This window comes from Rhincodon typus, unplaced genomic scaffold, assembly GCF_021869965.1.
Source record: "Rhincodon typus isolate 14 unplaced genomic scaffold, sRhiTyp1.1 hic_rhity00001877, whole genome shotgun sequence".
NCBI classification, from domain to species: domain Eukaryota; kingdom Metazoa; phylum Chordata; class Chondrichthyes; order Orectolobiformes; family Rhincodontidae; genus Rhincodon; species Rhincodon typus.
Window position 1 is genome coordinate 3,932 of NW_025967515.1, and position 21,069 is coordinate 25,000.

Consider the following 21,069-nt stretch of genomic DNA (forward strand, 5'->3'; position numbering starts at 1 on the left):
TCGGCCCCTGCACACCAACATCCGTATCATTAATACATGGTAGGGATGCCAAACTGATGTTTGGGAAACACTACTACAAACCTTCCTCCAGCCTGAAAAGTATCCATTGGCCATTAGACTATTTTCTATCACTGTCAGTTTTGCATCCATGTTGCTGCTATACCTTTAATACCATGACCTAAACTTCCTTCAAGTTTATTTTGAGGCACTGTATCAAAATGCCTTCTGGAAATCCATATATACCACATCATAAGCATTACTGTCATCAACCTTTTACCTGTTCAGAAAACTCCAAATTAGTTAAAGTGCAGTTAAGTGAAATTCTGGCATTATTTCTAAAAATGAAACGGCTCCAGCTAAATCACCCTCCCATGGAGGAAAAGAAACCACTGCAAATGCAGAAGCAGAATTCCTTGTATGAACATATGTCTAACTTTCTATCTAATTTGTTGTATGCTACTAGGTTCATTTCCAGAAATGAGGTTGCATTTTTTTTTTAGTATGAGATTATAAATTAAAAGCACATAATTCTTCAAAGTTTTGAGATGTGATTTTCGTGATAGTCAGTGAAACTATTATCATTTGTGCTTCTTATTCTGGCAATGACATCGGTTTCATTTTGGGCTCTTTCTTTTAAGTTTGCTTGCTGCAGGAGTTACAGCAGATGTCTGTGGCCAGAAGCTATTGTCTTGCCTCTTGCTGGATGAGCATTCAGGATTATAGTACTCTGCAGTTGAGAATTACTTAGTGTATCTAAAGTCAACAGGCTCTTTGACAGCATTTTCCTCTAGGGTTGTTACATTCACTTCGTACTCGTGCTATAATTATGGAAAGATGAGGATAATCACTGTTCTTGTGTTTGTAAGGTAGGTAAGTGATTCCCCACACTGCTTGTTTAATAGATGGAATTATCAGTACTGTAATGGAGTTTTATTGTTTAAAACATTTTAAAATAATTCTTTGGGATGGTTTGTAAAGTGAGTGAAGTAGGAGGGGTCAGTCAATGGAGCTGAAAATATGCAGTGTAAAGCCATGTTAAATTTTTGTTGAGTCCATGATTATTTATAGAGGTCTTGAAGTAGTGATTGCAAACGTATTAATTGCCTGTCTACTGCAATGGGTTTCACTGTTTGCTCCAATCCCTTCCTGTACCATAACATCTCCTAATGGGTCATATTACTGCTGTTGTAAAAGCTGAAAGAGCAGTCAGGTTGAATCACGTCAACTTTGCAAGCAATAGAACTCAAAACAGCAAGGCGTGCACTGAATTGGCTGATTTTTGCAACAAAATTGTAATGGACTCTGTTCTGACTAGTTTCAGGTATGGGGGTGGTGTTTATTGGCTGTCAGTGGCTGACTTCTGGCTATGGTCAGGTGCTTCTAGTAACCAGCACTAGAATGGTGGCTTCCAGTTGTGAGCTGCTGATTATGGACCATTTGCATATGGTGAGTGGGATTTGTGGTCTGCACTAGTTATGTTTTGTTCATTCTTTATATTTAAGGATCATAAGTGTAATCTAGTTGTATTGTAAATACAACATGTGAAACAGCAATTAGTATTTTTAGGAGCCTAGACTCTTTTCAGGAAGAAGTTTGTTCTCTGATTTTGTAGTATTTGCTGTGCAGAAACTCTCCTAGACTGTTCATGCTACATGAGTCTCCTCCCACAATGCTTCATCTAATCTTTATGAACATGCTTTCTATTTCATTCTTCCTTGTCCTTATCTATCTTGCCTTAAAATAAAATAATTCTTACTGCCTGACAAGGGCAGTCATGGGAACACCACCATCTCAGTTGCTGTCTGTCGCACAGCATCCTGACTTGGAAGATATTGTCATTCATTTGCTGTTTCTGTAACTCCTCACTCAAGAACATTGTGGCAGTACTTGTACAGACTGCAGTGGTTGAAGAGGCAGTTCCCTACTATCACCTTGGAAGTAACAATGGACTACAAGTATTGGCCTTTGGTTAAATTGCATCCCGTGAATGAATAGTTTTTAAAATATTGCTTTTGTGCTAATCATCTCAACTACATGTGATAACAAGTTTTACGTTGTAACCAACCTTTGTTGTTTTGAAACCACAAAATCCTTATTGGATTTGTTACTGACTCTTGGGATCCTTGGTTAATTCTCCAAGTGGTGTAAAGCTTTTCTCCATCTAGTTTGGGTTTAAATATACACTTTTTAAATTGGCACTATGTTCGTGGATTAAATCTTTGGATGACAGATCGCTTCTAGGAAAAGCAATCCAAGCTAAATTTATCTTCAGCCTCCATAACTGGTTTTTACCTCCATTTTTGCTGCCCACTTCTGGTCGGTGTGCTGTTGAAGGATCTGTTGCTGTCAGTCATCTTTTGGTACCTTGCTTAAGTGTTTTATCCCCTTTGTGATCCCAGGTGATAAGCATCTTGCATAGTAACTTCAAACCAGTGTATAGGGATCTAGTGGTGTAGTGGAAATATCCCTACCTCTGGGCCAGATAAATGAGTTCTACAGCAGGTGCAACTTGAAGTGTGTCATAACAAAACTATACATGTTGATTTCAAAGTATCTTGAGCCAGAGTATTTAGCCTGGTGGAATCAATGTTAAACAATACCAATACGTTTTGAGGATCAAGCTTAATATTTGTAAAGTGTTCAGTTCTAAACTCTTATGAAGATATGTTATCTGAAATATTAATTGGAAAATGGCAGCATGGTGGCTCAGTGGTTAGCACTGCTGCATCAAAGCGCCAGGAACCCAGGTTCAATTCCAGCCTCCGGTAACTTCTGTGTGGAGTTTATACATTCTCCTAGTGTCTGCGTGGGTTTCCTCCAGGTGCTCTAACTTTCTCCCACATTCCAAAGATGTGCATGTTAGGTAGATTGGCCATGTTAAATGGCCCATTGTGCCCGGGGATGTGTAGGTTAAGTGGATTAGCCATGGGAAATGCAGGGTTACAAGAATAGAGTGGGATGCTATTCGGAGAGTCGGTGTGGATTTGTTGGGGCCAATGGCCTGTTACCACGCAGTAGGTATTCTATGGATTGTATGAATTGATAGAATTGGATGTAGGTGTGTTTTGAATTTTTTTTGGAAGGATTATCTTGCAAAGCAAAAAACACTTGCTACAGCAACAGCAATGCTGCATTTGTAAGGAGAGGCTATTGCATTGGAAACAGCAAAGATGATTCTTCCCAAGCGCTGAATGCTGTGGGTAATGGCAAAAATTTGAGAATGGTGCAAGATAGCAGTTAGGAGATTGACATTGACAGCAGCAAGTCAGATTTTCCAGCTGTGTTGAACAGTGAGACAAGATTGTTGTTAGTGAGCAGCAACAGGTCTAGTTGCATGTCTAAGCATATATTAACATTATGATGACATCTCACCTCATTGATAATGTAGCTTCTCACCTGCTGGAAATAAACTAGGTGCCAACAAATCCTGACATGAAAGTCATTGGTAAACTGACGACTCCAGCTTGCTCTTCTGGCCCTCCAAGGAACCCATGCCATGGCGGTGACTGCATGCATCCCAACCCCATCCTCCAGGTCACTGTCGGCAAACTGGTGCATTTTTCCTCTGATTGATAGGAACCATACAGGACAGCAACTGACTGCCAGCACTTGACAGGTACCCAGCAGGGCTTCACAGATAGTGCCAGGAATCCTGGGATTGTGGCAGTAGGAAAATACAGTGGGGTGCAATGAGGGTTCCTGAAGGAGAATATAAAATCCACACCACTATACCCAGAAAAGTTAATCCAGCCAACCATAACTGATCCAAGAGCCTCCACTCCCTCTCCTCATCCCTGCCCCACCTCCAAGCCTCCCTTTCCCAAACTTGCAGAGGGCCTCTTCTCTTTACTTGACACAGAATCCACACACCCAACAAACTACTTTTCTGTTCATGTATGTTTGCAAGATTCTCCTCTACTCTCCTCCAGTTGAGAACACACTCGCCACTCAAACTGGAGCAGTTCATCGACTTTGTTAACAACTTCCACCCCACCCCCAAATTCACTTGGTCTTGGATGCCTCCTTTCCCCTTTTTTGACCTCTGTTTCCATTTCTGGTGACGGTTTACAGATCGACATTTACTATAAACCCACAGGCTCCCATAGCTACCTAGACTACGCCTCCTCCCACCCGGTATCCTGCAAAAACTCCAACCTGTTTTGCCAGTTTCTCCGTCTCATCAGAGCGGATGCAACGGAGGAGACGTTCCACTCCCAAGCATCCCAGTTGTCTGCCTTTTTCAAACAATGCTCTTTTCCCCCACTCTGTCATCCAGACAGCTCTCCACCATGCCTCCTCCATTCCTTGCTCCACAGCTTTTAACCACCACCCCCAAAACATAATATAGATAGGGTCCCCCTAGTCCTTATTTTCCACACCACCAGCCTCCGCTTCTAACGTATCACCCTCAAACACTTCTGTCAACTCCAATTAGACCCCACCACCTGGAACACCTTCCACTACCCATGCCTCTCTGCCTTCCACAAGGACCATTTTTGTTTGCCACTCCATAGTTCGCACCACACTCCCCATCAACCTCCCTGGTACCTTCCCCTGTAACCATAAAAGATGCAACACTTGCCCACATACAACCTCCCTCACCTCCATCCAGGGCCCTAAACTGGTGGTTGAACCAACTGTGAAGATTGTTATGACCAAATCAAAGAAAATCCATTGACTTTTAATATGAACTCTCCTTGCTTTGAACGTATACTGCCAGTTTGCACAACATAAAGTTTTAAGGTACCAGAATGGTTTGTGAAGCCATGATTAACTTAATGAACATGATATTTCTGCCATTTAAATGGGATGATCTAATTTGTGTGGAATATAGAGGAGAAAGATGTTATTAACTTGAACTGGATCTAGTCACAATTTGATTTCTGAATTAGTTGCAGTTCATTAGAGACACTGGGGTTTGAATTTTCCCAGTCTGTTGATGGCAGGCGGAAAAAAAGAGGGTGGAGCTGTGTAAGGACAGTTCCCTACCCATTTCTGCACTAGTTTCCCTGAGGAGTCCAGGAAAGCAGACTAGCTGTGAACTGCACATTGACATGTAACCAGTTTACATCATAAAGACACTAATAGGTATGATTTTTCTTCTGGTTGTGTGACATTGGCAATATTTTCCAGGCATTAAATTACCTTTGTGCTACATGAAGAGGTTGCCAACCCATTGGCGATGACTGACTTGACTGTGGAGAATGGGTGCCTCTGGTGCTGTGCCCAATGATGAGGACATGAACAGGAAAGGCTGTATCTGTAACTCAAATCATGTATCCAGAGAGATTTCCCTTCCACTCTGGGGCATCTATTGTCCTGTCCCCTTAACTACTGAGTTATCTGAAAGCCTTTGATGCTGCCTTCATGTTGAAGTTCTCTTTTTTTTTAAATTTGGCCTTTGGCCTTTTCCTTTGTTTTGCTCCTTGTGGTTCCTGATCTCCCTTAGCCTCACTTGTTACTTGATAGGGTTGTTGAGGATCCAGAGCTGATTCATCTCTGATTGGGCCGGCAGAATGGAGCCGCTTATCATCTTTAATTGACAATGAGCTTGGAGGCAGCCAGTTATCTGGGGTGCATAAGGGAAGATTAGTTGATCATATGCCAGTAAGTGTATCCCCAGGACCCCTAATTGATTCTGACATCAGGCTCCTGTAATTGATAGCTTTCAATTTCGGGCAACAGTGGAATATTTAAGTGTAATTTGAAACTGTACCTTGCCATGATTTCTGTGTGGAATCTGGACTAATTTTACTGTCATTGAACTACTCACTAAATTATAGCATAGCAACTGTCTTGTTTCTGTTTTTATTCTTTTGAGGTGTGAGCATCTTAAATGAGGCCAGTAATCTTTTTTTGCCCATCCCAAGTTACTCTTGAGCTGAGGAGCTTGCTTCACTGTTGCAGTGTGTAGTTAAGTCAATCTCATTTGTTGACGTCTGTCTTTGCACGTCCGCCAGATCAGGTAACAATGGCAGATTTCCTTCCCTAAAGGACATTAATGGACCAGATGGGTTTTTGAGACTAGCTATTATAGTTCCATAGTTAGTTATAAAGACCAGCTTCATGTTCCAGATTATTGATTGAATATAAATTCCTTGAGCTGTTTTAGTGGGATCTGAATGAGAGACACTAATGGTGGTGGTTTAACCTAACGGTCACTACACCTTAGGCAAGGGTGAGGTCAAGAAAGTGGAACCTTGTGGCTTCAGCTGACATGGTATCTCTGATATTATCACTATACTGCCTTTCCACTTTACATTTACCTGTTTGTGGTATCTTGTTTTATCAAGGCTTGGTTAGATTCTCTGAATAAGGATAGAACATGACAATTTTGCATTTATTTAGCACCTTTTAATGTGAAATGTCCCAAAGGACCTCTGGCATCATAAAATGTAAATGGATGCTAAGACAAGGGGGATATTTGACAATATGATCAAAAGTTCGTGAGCTGTAGAATTTAAGCAAGATCTTTAAAGGAGGGAAAGCAGGTGCAGGGATTTAGGAAGGGAATTTCAGAGAATGGAAACTTAGGGGCTCCTGTGGCGCCTAGGTTCAAGTCCCACCTGTTCCACAGGTGTGTGGTAATATATTTGAAATGGTTGATTTTAGAAAATATCAGTATAGAACCTGGACATGTGAAGGAATAGTGACTAAATGCTCTGAAGGGTTGGGGAGGGATGCAGCTGACGAACTGTATGCTTGGGTGAAGTGAGTAGGGGACAGGATAATTAAGCATGGTCGAATGATCTGCAACTCTATAATTGATAAAGATTTGAATTGGAAGGAGAGAAATTAGGGCATGAACAGATTCAAATATGGATGAGAATTTGATTGGAAGTAACTGGTGACCATACTGGCTCCTGGATAATTGGTAATAGTGGAATTAATCAGCGAATGGCTCCTAACACAGGATTGCGGCAGCTTACTTTTGGGGAAAGCTTGATATTCATGGATTTTCTTGGGATAATTATAGCTTAATATTTGCTACATTTACTAAGCAGTTGAAGATTCTTTTGTGGTAGTCAAATTACAGGAATTTGTGTGTTGGAGTCAATCTGTTAAAACCCAATATTGAATCTTTGCATACTTACTCAGTATTCAGCTACACTATAAGTTGGAAATCAAGTTGTTGCATTTGGACATTTTCAATCTAAAGCTGATAGGTTGTTGCATTGTTAAAGCACCAGAAGGAAAGGAATAAAATCCACCTGGAAAGTGATATTTTAACACTTTGTTTTCTTCCCTCCCTCGCCCCTCTCCTCTCTGTTTGCCATTCTCTCTTTTCCCACTCCTGCAACCTCTCCCTCTCATGTGCTTGCCCACCCACAAAAATAAAAACAGGTAAAACGATATCAGTGCACATTTGAAGGCTGCCCACGTACTTACAGCACGGCAGGAAACCTGCGGACACATCAGAAGACTCATCGTGGTGAATACACGTTCGTTTGTAATCAGCAGGGCTGTGGCAAGGCCTTTCTCACATCTTACAGCCTGAAAATCCACGTCAGAGTCCACACCAAGGAAAAGCCGTTTGAGTGTGATGTGCAGGGTTGTGAAAAAGCATTTAACACACTCTATCGGTAAGTTGTTACCTCTTATTCTCCTAAATTGCAGAGGGTTTAGGGCCAGGTTGCACAGTTTCTTAGTGGACAACGCTCCCAAAGTGAATTTTGGCTGGACCACTTTCCATGTAGGTATATCTTCCTTTGAATAGAGACCAAAACTGCGTGCACTGTTGTTGGGCAGTTAAAAACGAAAGAACCATGGATGCTGTAAATCAGGAACAAAAACAGAAGTTGCTGGAAAAGCTCAGCAGGTCTGGCAACATCTGTGAAGAAAATATCAGAGTTCACGTTTCTGGTCCGGTGACCCTTTTCACAGAACTGATGGTAGCTGGGAAAACATTGGTTTATGTGCATAAAATAGGGAGGGGGACTGGGTAGGGAGTAAACGATAGGATCGAGCCCAAAGAGGGAGAAGAGCAGTTGGATAGACAAAGGAGTTAATAAAGATCTGGCTAGGAGGGTGAATAGCTGTTAATGGGGACTGTTAGTGACTAACAATAGACAGTGTGTAATGGCAGCCTATGTGATATCAAGGTCTGGTGTGTGGGGTAGGGGGCTAGGACATGGGAGAGTTTAGGCCCTAAAATTATTGAACTCAATATTGAGTCCGAAGGGCTGCAGGGTCCCTAAGCGGAAAATGAGGTGTTGTTCTTCAAGCTTGCGTTGAGCTTCTCTGGAATGCTGCAGGAAGCCAGAGACAGTTGTTGGCCAGAGAACAGGTTGGTGTGTTAAAGTGGCAGGCAACAGGTAGGTCAGAGTCTTTTTTGTGAGCAGCACACAGATGTTCTGCAAAGCGGTCACCCAGTCTATGGGGAAATGAAGCAATGTAGAGGAGACCACGTTGTGAGCAGCGAATGCAGTAGACTAGCTTCTGGGAAGTGCAGGTGAAGTGTTGCTACACCTGGAAGGTATGTTTGGGCCCTTGGATACTGGGGAGGGAGGAGGTAAATGGCAGGTGTTTCACCTTCGCCAGTTGCAGGAGAAAGTGCTGTGGGGGTGGTTTTGCGGGTGGGGAGTTGATGGCCTAGTGCTTTTATTGCTAGTCTATTAATCCAGAGACCCAGGTAATATTCTGGAGATCTGAGTTTGAATCCTGCCTTAATAGCTAAGTAATAATCTGGATGTAAGAGTGTTATGATGCCAATGTTGATTGTTGAAAAAACCCATCTGCTTGACTCATGCCATCAAATGTGCTATCCTGACCTGGTCTGGCCTACATGTGACTTCAGGCTCTCAGTAATGAAGAATGGACAATAAATGCTGGTTCCTCCTCCTCCTCACCCGCTCCCAGCTGTGATATGCACATCCCCTGAAATGTTGAATAAAGCCAACAAAACACAATACAATTGTATCAACAGTTCCTTGCCCTTGTATTCCTACCAGTCCACTTACAGTAAAGGCCATTTGTCTTCATGATTGCTTGAAGGCTGCTAACTTTCCTTCTCCATTTGTATGAATGTGCCAAATTTCTCTCTCTCAATCTGTATCAATATTAATCGACATTAACTTTTCACTTGTTTTTAAATATTATTTTTCTGCTCTTGCTACCATCTGCCACCTTATTGACTGTCCAGTTAACCTTTGCAACTTCTTTTGAGCATCTCACCACTTTATCATTAGAAAACTTGGATATGTTGCTGTGCCTCTAAGTCCTTAATGTAGATTGTAAATTGTTGAGGTCTCAACACTGGCCATTGCAGCAATGCTTGTAGTTACGTCCTGCAAACTTGAAAATGCTCCATTTATCTCTGCTTTTTGTTTCCTGTCTGTTAACCAGTTTTCTGTCTCTTTCCATGCAAACATATTGCCCCAACTACCTGGATCTCGAATTTGAATTTAGTCCTTTGCGTGGTACCTTGTGCAATTCTTTTTCTGAATCCGTGTATGCTAGAGCTGTTATTTCCCTATATTTATCATGCTAGTTTCACAATTTAAACCATATGAAGCCCACCTCTCAGATCTGTAACTTTTTTCTGTTTATTTTTCTCTCTGTTATCCTTTCTTGAATAGTTTTTATTGGATTTGGATATGTTTTACAATTTCAAAAGTTAAAATCAAATGGTACATCCGTTATCTCAGGAGAATTTGAGGATGGAGACAAAGTTCTGCCAGTTGGGCTTTTCATCTCTGCAGTTCCTCTGATTCTTTTTGCCTGCTGACATAATTATTTTAATTCATCACTCTTGTGTATGCTTGCACATCATGATTTCCTTAACTTGTCTTTGAATAAGATGTGACTGTCATATAAATTGATGAGCACGAGAATGCTCCTCTGCTTCTGTAGTGGAGAGGGAGGAGAATGAGCGCTCTTGAAGCACTTTTTCCCTTTAACATTAAACCAGAGTTTCCTCAAGTGATCTGTGCTGCATATTTTGCACCTTTTGTGAATTGGTTCAGGTTCTCTCAGCCCAAGCATGTAGCTTGATAGACTAGGCACCACAATGGTCAGTCTTGCTGTGGAGTTCAACCTTCTCTAAATTCTTTGAGAAGTGATGCGATCAAGTTAATAAGTTAAAACTGGATTTATTTTCAGAATCTATAGTCCAGAAGGCCTATCATGTATTTCCAGCAATAAAAACAAAATGCTTATAAATGTCAGCAGATTTGCCAACATCCGTGGTCAAAGAAAGAGAATTATTGCTTCAATTCCGATATGGCACTCTTCTTTGGAACTCTTAGAAATTCCAAAAAGAAATGTTAACTTTTTATTTCGGATCCACAGTGCCATTTTCTTCAATATATCACGTGTTCTTAATTTTCAGTGTTGCTGAATAAATTAAGACAGCTCATAACTCTTGTTTTCTGGTGCAACATTTAATCTGTTTGAGTTAAGTATGTTGTAGCCAGTCCACAATCTGCAAGGCAAAAATCAGGAGTATAATGGAAAACTCTTTAGCTGGATCAGCTTAGCTCCAGAAAAGCTTGATAATATCTGGGACAAACCAATTTGCTTGATTGACAGCCCAGCCACCACCTTTTAAACATTAGGCCAACAGTGGAGAAAGTGTAATGCATAGTGGCAGTGGTGTGTACCACCTACAAGATGCACTGTAGCAACTTAGCAAGGATGCCTGAACAGCACCTTCAAATCTCTGGCATCTAGAATGAGGGCAGTAGGTGCATGAGAGTAACACCACCTGCAAGTTCTCCTCCAAGCCATTTACCATCCTGACCTGGCACTATATTGCCTTTCTTTGCTAATGCTTGGTCAAACTCCTGGAGCTCAGTTCCCAACAATACTGTGGGAATCCCTATACCCCACAAACTGCAGTGGGTTGAAAGATGGGCCATGACTTTCTTGAAAGCAGTTGGACAATAAATGCCGGTGATACCCACATCCATAAACAAATGAAAAAAACAAAAACTGAAAGAACAGAAGTTGCTGGGAAAGCTCAGCAGGTCTGGCGGCATCTGCGCAGAGAAGTCAGTTAACGTTTCAGGTCAAGCGGCCTGATGAAGGCTCACCCAACCCGAAACATTAATGCATATAAGAAAAACCTCTGGCTTCTAACTCTTGATTTTGAGCAAGTTGCCAATGAGGGTCGAACATAGTTGCTGATAAGCAACTGTGTTTTTGAGTTGTCTTAAATTCTGTGGAGGATTGTGCACTGGTGTTCCCATGGCACTTAAATTATTATTGCAGATGCATGGAATGCTTAGGGACTTGTTCAACCTGTAGCTTTGTTTTCCTCAGCACCTTGAGGATTATGCATTAGTGAATGCATCACATTCATTTGCTTTTTCACAATGTTGCAAAATACATTACAACAAACAGGGTTTAATGAGGTTTTTAAACAAGCTTGAACAGAAATATTCACAATTCCATTTTGGTGTCAAGATGTCCAAGTGGTACATAGCCAATGAATTTCAATGCATTTCTTTTTAGGGTTGGATTAGTTGTGTTTCAGTCAGAGTAATTCAATCACGTGTGTACAGTGGTGGCAAATCACAAACCTCAAAAAGCCTCGAAGTTAGATGCATGAGATTTGATCCCAACTGATATTGTGACCAGACAGACCTCATCTCATTGAAATCTGGCCTGTTGGATCTTTTTTATTTGATGTGATGGTTATTCAAAGAAATGTAAGCACGTAAGGCTGAACATCATCTTTAAATAAAACAAGCTAATTACAAAAAGAAAGAAAACAAGATAGCCAAATAGAGTATAGCTGGAATGATCTGAAAATATATGGTAAAACAAGACTGCTATTCTCTAAAACCATTATCTTACTGTGTTTGAAATCCAGAGAAATTGCCCTTCAATATCAAATTGAGATTTGACCTAACTGCTTTCCTGCAGTTCTGACCAATGAGTTGTGAAGTCTTATGAATACTCATGAAACAAAACTTAGACTTGGCAATTTTTAAAAATATTCTGCAGGTTTCGAATCCAACATTCCTGGTTTGGACGATTCAAAAGCTAACTTCTACAGCAAGATAATTGTGTTTTCCCTCAACTATCCCATACTCCTTTTAAGGGAAAGTATATTTACTTCTGCCCCAAGGCTTTCAATCTGTGGTTTTCCTAAACTATGATCATTCCTTAATTATTCCAAACCAAAAGCAAGCAAATGCCTTTGCATGTTCATCTTAACACCCTGTTTATAAAACTCGGTGTCAACAATCTTCCATTAATATGACAGGGGCTTTGTGGTCACCTCCTCTCTGACGTATTCTGGGTTTGACCATGGTTCTGGAAGGGCATACTGACTTTTTAAAAAATCCTTCACAAAAGAAATCGACAGTCATGCCACTAACTGGAGATCCAGGTGCTAAAACTGCTTTTGAGATATTTATACATAAATCTCAACTTTATCAAACACTGCCTTTAAATTATTTATACTTTGTTAATTGGCCAGTGCAGAAGAAGAACTTCTTGCTCAAACTCTTAGCGTTTTTGACATTAACTTTTATCCTGTTGATTGTTATCCAAAAGATAACACTGCCTCTGCTGCACAAGAGGAGCAGCTTGGAAGAAATGTTCCAGTCAGTGTGGGATTGGAACCTAGGGCCTTGTGATGTAATTTATGATATCAGCTGAGCTAAGGTGAATTTTCAAAGAAATAATAACTTGATGGGTGCTTAGTTCATTTTAGATTGGAGAGAGCCAGTCGTGTTTTATATTTCCGTCCAGTAGCTACCTTTTTGAGGTATTGCAGTCCAAGCAATTTCAAAGGAAGCACATATTTGGTTCAGTAAATTGGTGCTTCTCAATATGGATTTTGTTACAGAGGCTTGTTTGTGGTTAATGAGGTTTCCCCTAGGAAAGGTGTATTGTGGCCTGTGACTGACTTACAGTGCATTGAAATTAGTTTGTGCAAAGCAGCACTGTTCCACTCCCACCACCCAAACTAACTACCAAACATTCAGTTAGAAATGGTATCAAAGTAATGGTTGCAGCCTCTGGCTTGTGCCAATATACTGGGTCTCTGCAGAGATCATCAGGTATATGAACAGACGTAGGCCATTTGGCCTTTTGAGAATGCTCTGCTGTTCAATGAAATCATGGCTGATCTAATGACCCTTAGTTCCATTTTATTGCCTTCCCTAGAACCCTTGATTTCCTTAGTGATTTAAAAATCTGTTGATTTGAATTTTGACTGTGCTTATCACCCAGCCATGACAACTCCTTGTGGTAAAGAACTTCATAAATTGGTTACCTTTGTCTAAATTGAAGACCTTTGAGATTATGCCCTCTGGTCCCAGCCTCTCCCACAAAGGGAAACAGTCTCTTTGCATCTACCTTGTCAGATCATCTAAGGATCTTGTATGCTTCAATAAAGTCTCCTCTCATTCTTGTCAATTCCAATGAGTACAGACATAATCTATTCATACTGTAGTCCTTCCATACCTTGCATCAACCTAGTGAACCTTCTCTGGACTGCCTTCAACGCCAGTATACTTTTTCTTAGATAATGCATTCAGAATTGTCCAGTTTTCCAGTGTTGACTGATTATTGCCTTGCATGGTTTTAGCAAGATCTCGCTACTTTTGTACTTGATTCCCCTTGCAATGAAAGCCAACAATCATTTGCCGGCTTTATCAGCCACTGAACCTGGATGCTAACCTCCCCCAGGGGAAAAAAAATCCTTCTGCAGTTTTTTCCCATTTAAATAATGTGCAACTCTTCCTGGCAAAGAGCATAACCTCATTTTCCCACAATCTGTCTGCCAAGTTTTTGACTATAGCTGCTTATAGGTTCCCTGTTGCATCCTTTCCTTGCCTATTTTTTTTTTGTCATCCTCAAACTTAGTACATTCATGTGTATTATCTGAGAAACTAATCAATATATTAAATCATTGTGGCCCCAGCACTAATCCCTGTGCCATTCCAGATACCGGATGCTACTCTGAAAAGCTCCTCCTTTATCCTAACTCATTCTTCTGTTAGTTAGCAAATCCTCTATTTATGCTGATACATGATGTCCCAATGCCATTGGCGCCTATTGTGTAGCCTTAGGTGCAGTACCATATCGAATGCCTTTTGTAAAACCAAATATATTTTCTGGTCCTGCTTTATCTATTCTGCTTGTTACCACCTCAAAAAAAACTTAAATTTGTTGGGCATGATTTCCCCTTCATGAAGCTATGTTGACTCTGCTTGATTATCTCATGTATTTTGAAATGCTCAGATTTTACTTGCATTATGCTTTTCCCAGTTAAGCTAACTAGCTTAGAGTTACTTTTTGTTATCTCGCTCGGTTTTTTGAATAAGGATGTCCACATTGGCAGTTTTCCAATCATCTGGGAAATTTCCCATGATTAAAGATTCTTGGAGGATTACTCAGTACACCCACTATCTCTGTGGTTACTTTTAAAATCCTAGGACATAACCAGTCGGGTTCAGGGGTTTTAAGAGCCTTTAGCCCTATTAGTTTCCTTGGTTTTTCCTCTAGCGACAGTTATTGTATCCATCTCCCATCCTCACTGGTTTTGTTTAGTTAGCATTTTTGGAATAATAATGGTGACTGTGAAGATGATGCAAGTCATTTGTTCAACTCCTTAGCCATTTCCTGGTTTCCCATTATTATTTCCCTGGTCTCATTCTTTGGGTCTATATATGTAAAGAAGTTCTTGTTTGCTTTCAGAATTACTTGCTAGCTTGCCCTCAGTTTATTTTCACACTTTTTTCTTTTGTCAACTTTTGGCTTTTATAGACTTTTCCCAACCATCTAGTTTACCACTAATCTTTGCCGTATTTTGTTTTTTCTTTCGATTTGATACTATCCTTCCTTTCTTTGGTTAACCATGGCCGCTTTATTCCCTTCCTGGAATCCACTTCCTCACTGAGATTTAAGTTTTCTGTCTGTTATTGTTCTTCAGCTATAATTTCTGCTAACTCCTTTCACAGTCCACTCCACCCAATTCACCCATCATCCCAATGTAATTACTCATATCTAAGTTTAACACAGTTGTATCTGAATGAAGTTTCTCTCTTCAAACTGCTAAATTCTGCCATGTTATGTTCACCGTTTCCTAGGGAATCTTCTTGAATAATTTTATTAAAGTTACCTCCAGTGTGCCCTCTAATTTTCTTACCAGTTGCACAGCTCTATAAGGCCTGTGCACAACACTGACTTCTGGAACCAGACTTTCAGGTGTGCTGTGTGTCAATGTGCTGATGTTGATTACCATGTGCGGAACTTTTAGAGCGTGCAGCTTAGAGGGAATGTTGCTTGTCTCATTATGCACTATTAGATCCAAATTAGCCTGATCTCTGGTTGCATCCACAACATCGTTTTTTTTTTTTTTTTAATTCATTCACAAGATGTGGATATCACTGACCAAGCCAGCATTTAAATCCATCCTTAAATACCCAGAGGCAGTTAAATGTCAGCCTCATTGCTGTGGATCTAGAGTCACATGTAAGCCAGACCAAGTAATGAAAGTAATTTCCTTTATTAGTGAACATTAATGAACCAGATGTGCTTTTTTTTTCTGACAATCGACAATAGTTTCATGGTCATCATTCGACTCAATTCCAGACATTTACTAAATTCAGGTTTCACCATGTGCCATTGAAGGATTCGAACTTGGGCTCCCAGAGCATTACCAGGGTCTCTGGGTTAGTAGTCTAATGATGAATGCCAGTGAGCCTCTGAATTCTTCCTCATGGCTACCTTTGCCAATTTCATTTTTCCGATCTACATGAGTATTAAAGTTACCCATGATGATTGTACTGTCTTTTTTACGTGTTGTCATTATCTCTTGATTTATTTTCTGTTCTACAGAAGTTACAGCTAGAGGGCTTATGGACTACTCCCACCAGTGTCTCCTTTCCCTTGTTATTTCTTACCTCCACCTATATGGATTCTATCTCATCCGATCATTTCTTGCTGTTGTACTTAGTCCGTGATGTACTAACAACTACTCCCCCACATTTCCCTTACTGCCTGTTCTTTCCAAAAATAACATCCCCCTGAATATTGAGTTCTTGAGTTTGATCACCTTATACCATGTCTCTGTAATGGCTATGGAATTGCATCCATAACCTTTTATTTGTGGTGTTAATTCAGTTATTTAATGAATAACACATGCATTTAAGACACTATACCTTGGCTAAGCAAAGTGACCAAATATGACTTTGATTTTTCAAGACTAATATTTAGGTAAAATTCAAAATAACAAATGAGCGAGTCATTATAATTGGTAATTTAAGGGAAGGCAATGGTCTTTTGGTATTATTGCTGGACTGTTAATCCAGAGAGCCAGGTAATGGTCTGGGGACCTGGGTTTGAATCCTGCCATGACAGATGGTGGAATTTGAATTCAATAGAAAAAAATCTGGATTAAGTCTAATGATGACCATGAAACCAATTAGGGGAATTCCCCACTTGGTTCACTAATTTCCTTTACCTGTTTACATGTGACTGCAGACTCTCAACGATGTGGATGGCTCTTAGCTACCTTCTGGGATAGGCAATAAATGCTGACCAACCTAGTGACATCCTCATCTCGTGAATGAATAAAACAGATCCTTTCACCAAACGTGCAATCATGCCTATTATTATAAGACCATAAGACACAGGAGCAGAAATTAGGCCATTCAGCCCATCGAGTCTGCTCCGCCATTCAATCATGACTGATAAGTCCCTCAACTCCATTCTCCCACTTTTTCCCTGTAACCCTTGATAATCAAGAACCTACTTATCTCAGTCTTAAATGTACTCAATGTCTTGGCCTCCACAGTCTTCTGTGGCAGTAAATTCCATAGATTCACCACTCTGGCTGAAGAAGTTTCTCCTTATCTCCATTCTAAAAGGTCTTCCCTTTACTCTAAGGCTGTGCCCTCTGGTCGTAGTCTGTCCTACCAATGGAAGCATCTTCCCAACATCCACTCTGAACCAGGCCATTCAGTATTCTGGAAGTTTCAGTTAGGACACCACCCCCCCCCCCGCCCCCCAATCCTTCTAAACTCCAATGAGTATAGTCCCAGATTCCTCAAACGTTCCTCATATGTTAAGCTTTCCATTCCTGGGACCATTCTCGTGAATCTCCTCTGAACCCGCTCCAGGGCCGGTGCATCCTTCCTGAGATATGGGGCCCAAAACTGCATACAATACACCAAATGTGGCCTGAGCAGAGCCTTATAAAGCCTCAGTAGGTACGTCCCTGCTTTTATATTCATGTCCTCTCAAAATAAATGCCAACATTGCAATTGCCTTCCGGACTACTGACTCAACCTGCAAGTTTACCTTGAGAGAATCCTGGACTGGAACTCCCGAGTCTCTTTGCACTTCAGACTTCTGAATTTTCTCCCCATTTAGAAATTAGTCCATGCTCTTATTCTTCTTACCTAAGTGCATGACCTCACACTTTCCCACATTGTACTCCATCTGCCATTTCTTTGCCCACTCTCCTAACCTGTCCAAATCCTTCTGCAGCCTCCCCACCTCCACAATACCGCCTGTCTTTCCACCTACCTTTGTATCGTCTGCAAAATTAGCCAGAATGCCCACAGTTCCTTCATCTAGATCATTAATGTATAAAGTGAAAAGTTGTGGTCCCAACACTGACCCTTGCGGAACACCACTTGTCACTGGCTGCCATCCTGAGAGAGACCCTTTTATCCCCACTCTCTGCTTTCTGCCAGACAGCCAATCTTCTATCCATGCTACCACCTTGCCTCTAACACCATGGGCCCTTATCTTACTCAGCAGCCTCCTGTGTGGCACCTTATCAAAGGCCGCCTTGAAGTCCAGGTAGATAACATCCATTGGCTCTCTTTGGTCTACCCTGCTCGTTACTTCCTCAAAGAATTTTAGCAGATTTGTCAGGGATGACCTCCCCTTGATGAAAAAATGCTGACTTTGCCCTATTTTACTATACACTTCCAAATATTCAGAAATCTTATCCTTTACATTGGACTCCAAAATCTTACCCACGACCGAGGTTAGGCTAATCAGCCTGCAATTTTCCGTCTTTTGCCTGACTCCCTTTTTAAACAGGGGTGTCACTTTAGCAATTTTCCAGACCTCTGGGACCCTCTCTGACTCTAGCGATTCCTGAAAGATCACCACTAACACTTCCACTATCTCTTCAGCTATCTCCTTTAGAACTCTGGAGTGTAGTCCATCTGGTCCAGGTGGTTTATCCACCTTCAGGCCAATCCATTTTACCACACCTTTTCCTTGGTGATGGCCACCATACTCAGCTCTGCCCCCTGACTCTCTTGAATTTTTGGGAAATTACTTGTGTCTTCCACCATGAAGACTGATGCAAAGTAATTATTCAGTTCCCCAGCCGTTTCTTTGTTCCCCAGTGTTATTTTCCAGTGGTCCAGTGTCCACTTTTGCCTCTCTTTTGCCCTTTTATATATCTAAAGAAACTCTCACAGTCTTCATTTATATTACTGGCTAGCTTACCCTCATTTAATCTTCTCCCTCCTTTATTTCTTTTTTTTTTGCCCTCTGTTGGTTTTTGTAAGCTTCCCAGTCCTCTGGTTTTCCACTGTCCTTCGCTACGTTATATACATTATTGTTAAAATTTACCATCTACTTAGCCATTAATTATACAGCTCCCAACAATCAATTATAACTATCTCAGTATAGCCTCAAATAATTTGAAGATTCTTCAGATTTATTAATATCCCCTTTTGGATTAATTCTGAACCTAACAAATCTCTTACATTTTGAGATTAAGGAAACCTTACTTTGTTAGATATTCTTACTTGTTACTGTTACGACTTAAAAGAAGTATACTGTTCAAAGCTGTCATCTTGGGATTTATTTACTTTTGTGATTAACAGTTTTCATTATAATCATGGAATCGCATGCTTTTCAATTAGATTAACTTTGAGTTTTAAACTTAAATTGCTTAATCTATTTTTCTGGATCAAACACTCAACCCAACTCCTGTAACTTGGTGGGTGAATATTTACTGAAGGGTTTCACCTAGACTCTTAAAACATTTGGGGGAAATTACAGTCCAGTTTAAAATTCCGACTCTTTGGTAGTCAGTAAAACTCTTCCCTTTTTGTTTGGGTGGGGCTTGAGGTGCAACTTGCTCTCTCTGCTTTTGCATACTTCCTCAAGTGCAGTGCCCAGAAAAGGGTGTATACTCCCTGTTGAGGTTAAACCAGTGTTTTATACAAATTTATACCAGCTTTCTTGCTTCTTTATTCTCTGATAATACCCAGAATATTGTTTTAAGTTGTGCTTAAACCCATCCTGCAACCTTCAATGTTTACAAATATGTACCCAGATCCATCTGCTCCTGTACCATCTTAAGAATTGTTCTTGTCACATGTTTTTGTTCTATTTGCTAAAATGAGTTGTTTTACGCTTAACTGTTTTTCATCTACTATGTCCATCCATTCTGCTTGCCAGTCATTGTAAGTTTCAACACTCTCACTTCCTCATTTCACAACACTTACGAGTTTCATATCCAAAAAGTTTGAAATTGTGCTCTGTACAGCAAAGTCTGTGTTATTAATATAAATTCAGGAAGAGCAGGGGTCCTAACAACAACTGCTGGGAAACTGCTATTAATTTTTCTCTTTTGTGGGAAAACACAAATATTTTTAAAAATCCAGTAATTGAAGTATTTTTGCAGAAAATTGTGTTTTATATTTTAGCATCTTTAAAGTGGAAAGGATCCAAAGGTGCTTCATTGGTGATTAAAAATTTGACTGAGCCATATGAAAACTAGAAGAGCTTATCAAGGATTTTGGTTTTTTTAGTGGAGAGAGTCTGGGGAAAGAATGCTGCAAACTCTGCAATAAGCAACAGAAGGTAAAACTGAACAAATGGTGGACCAATTTTAAACCTGGGCTAGACAAAGCCAGAGTTTGTACTTCTCCATGATTTCAAAACCTTTTAGGCTTGTAGGGAACAATAGAGATAGAGAAGCAAAACTTGGAGATATGCAATTAGGTGAGAATTTTAAAATTGAGACATTGCAGATCTGGATGAGGATTCAGTGTAGCTATTAGCCAGCACGGATTGATAGTATCTCATGTGAAGTTCAATTGAACTATGTCCCAACAGAGCATTGGTTGAGCTGAAATTTATGAAGGGTTGGGAATGAGAGACTGGCAAGGAAACATTGGAATAAAAGCATTTGGATACCCCAAAGACATTCAAGGATTTTAGCAGAGAAGCTTAAAATGGGTTGGAATTGAGCAGTGTTCTTAGGGAAAATGGGGCATTATTGGTGTAATAGAGTTGTAGCCAGAAGTAAGAAGCTTGCTAATGTCCTTCAGGCAGGGAAATCTGTCATCTTTGCCTGGCCTAGCCTATATATGACTCCAGAGCTACAGCAATGTGGTTGACTCTCAACTGCCTTCTGAAATGGCCTTGTAAGCCACTCTGCTGAACCTTTGTGGCAATTGATATAACTAAGAAATGAAACGGGACAGACCACCTGGCATCGACCTAGATACCGCTAAAGACAACAGCAGGAATAGCCCTGTCAACTTTGCAAAGTCCTCCTTATTAATACCTGGGGGCTCATGCCAAAATCAGACTGACAGAATCATATTACAGACAGTATCCCATGTGTCACCATCATCATCCCTGGATATGTCTTGTCTCCGGCAGAGGTGGTGGCACAGTGGTATACAGTGTAGAGAGTTGCCTTGAGTACTCAACATTTGACCCCAGGCCCCATGTAGCCCCCAGATATTAATAAGGAGGACTTTGCAGAGTTGACAGGACTATTCCTGCTGTTGTTAAGGAAACCTGCTGATTACTACGTACCGCCCTCCCTCAGCTCATGAATCAGTACATTTGAAGGAAGCACTGAGGGTGGCAAGAGCTCAAAATGTTTGGATGGGGGATCTTCATGTCCACCACCACAAGTGGCTTGGCAACAGCGCTGCTAATCGAGTTGGTTGGGTCCTAAAGGACACCGGCTGGATTGGGTCTGCAGCAGGTGGTGAGGGAGCCAACAAGAGGGAAAAACATACTTGACGTTATCCTTGCTAATGTGCTGGCTGCAGCTGCATCTGTCCATGACACTATCGCTTAGAGTTACCATCACGCAGTCCTTGTGGAAACAAT

The 21,069-nt window shown here is 40.8% G+C and overlaps 1 protein-coding gene across 1 annotated transcript; it reads left to right on the forward strand.

The window, feature by feature from the left end:
- Window positions 1-1,339: 1,339 nt before the first annotated feature.
- Window positions 1,340-16,547, forward strand: LOC125481366 (metal regulatory transcription factor 1-like). Its single transcript, XM_048592825.1, has 3 exons — window positions 1,340-1,446; window positions 7,345-7,583; window positions 16,444-16,547. Exons 1-3 carry the CDS (start codon window positions 1,399-1,401, stop codon window positions 16,484-16,486), a joined length of 330 nt encoding a protein of 109 aa, XP_048448782.1. The 5' UTR covers window positions 1,340-1,398; the 3' UTR covers window positions 16,487-16,547.
- The last annotated feature ends 4,522 nt before the right edge of the window (window positions 16,548-21,069 follow it).

Excerpts from the sequence above, each read along its gene's own strand:
- LOC125481366 (XM_048592825.1), top strand. The coding sequence starts at position 1,399 with ATGGTGGCTTCCAGTTGTGAGCTGCTGATTATGGACCATTTGCATATG. Across the intron at positions 1,447-7,344 it reads TTATGGACCATTTGCATATG|GTAAAACGATATCAGTGCAC; the intron begins GTGAGTGGGATT and ends AAATAAAAACAG. Across the intron at positions 7,584-16,443 it reads GCATTTAACACACTCTATCG|ACTCTCAACGATGTGGATGG; the intron begins GTAAGTTGTTAC and ends ATGTGACTGCAG.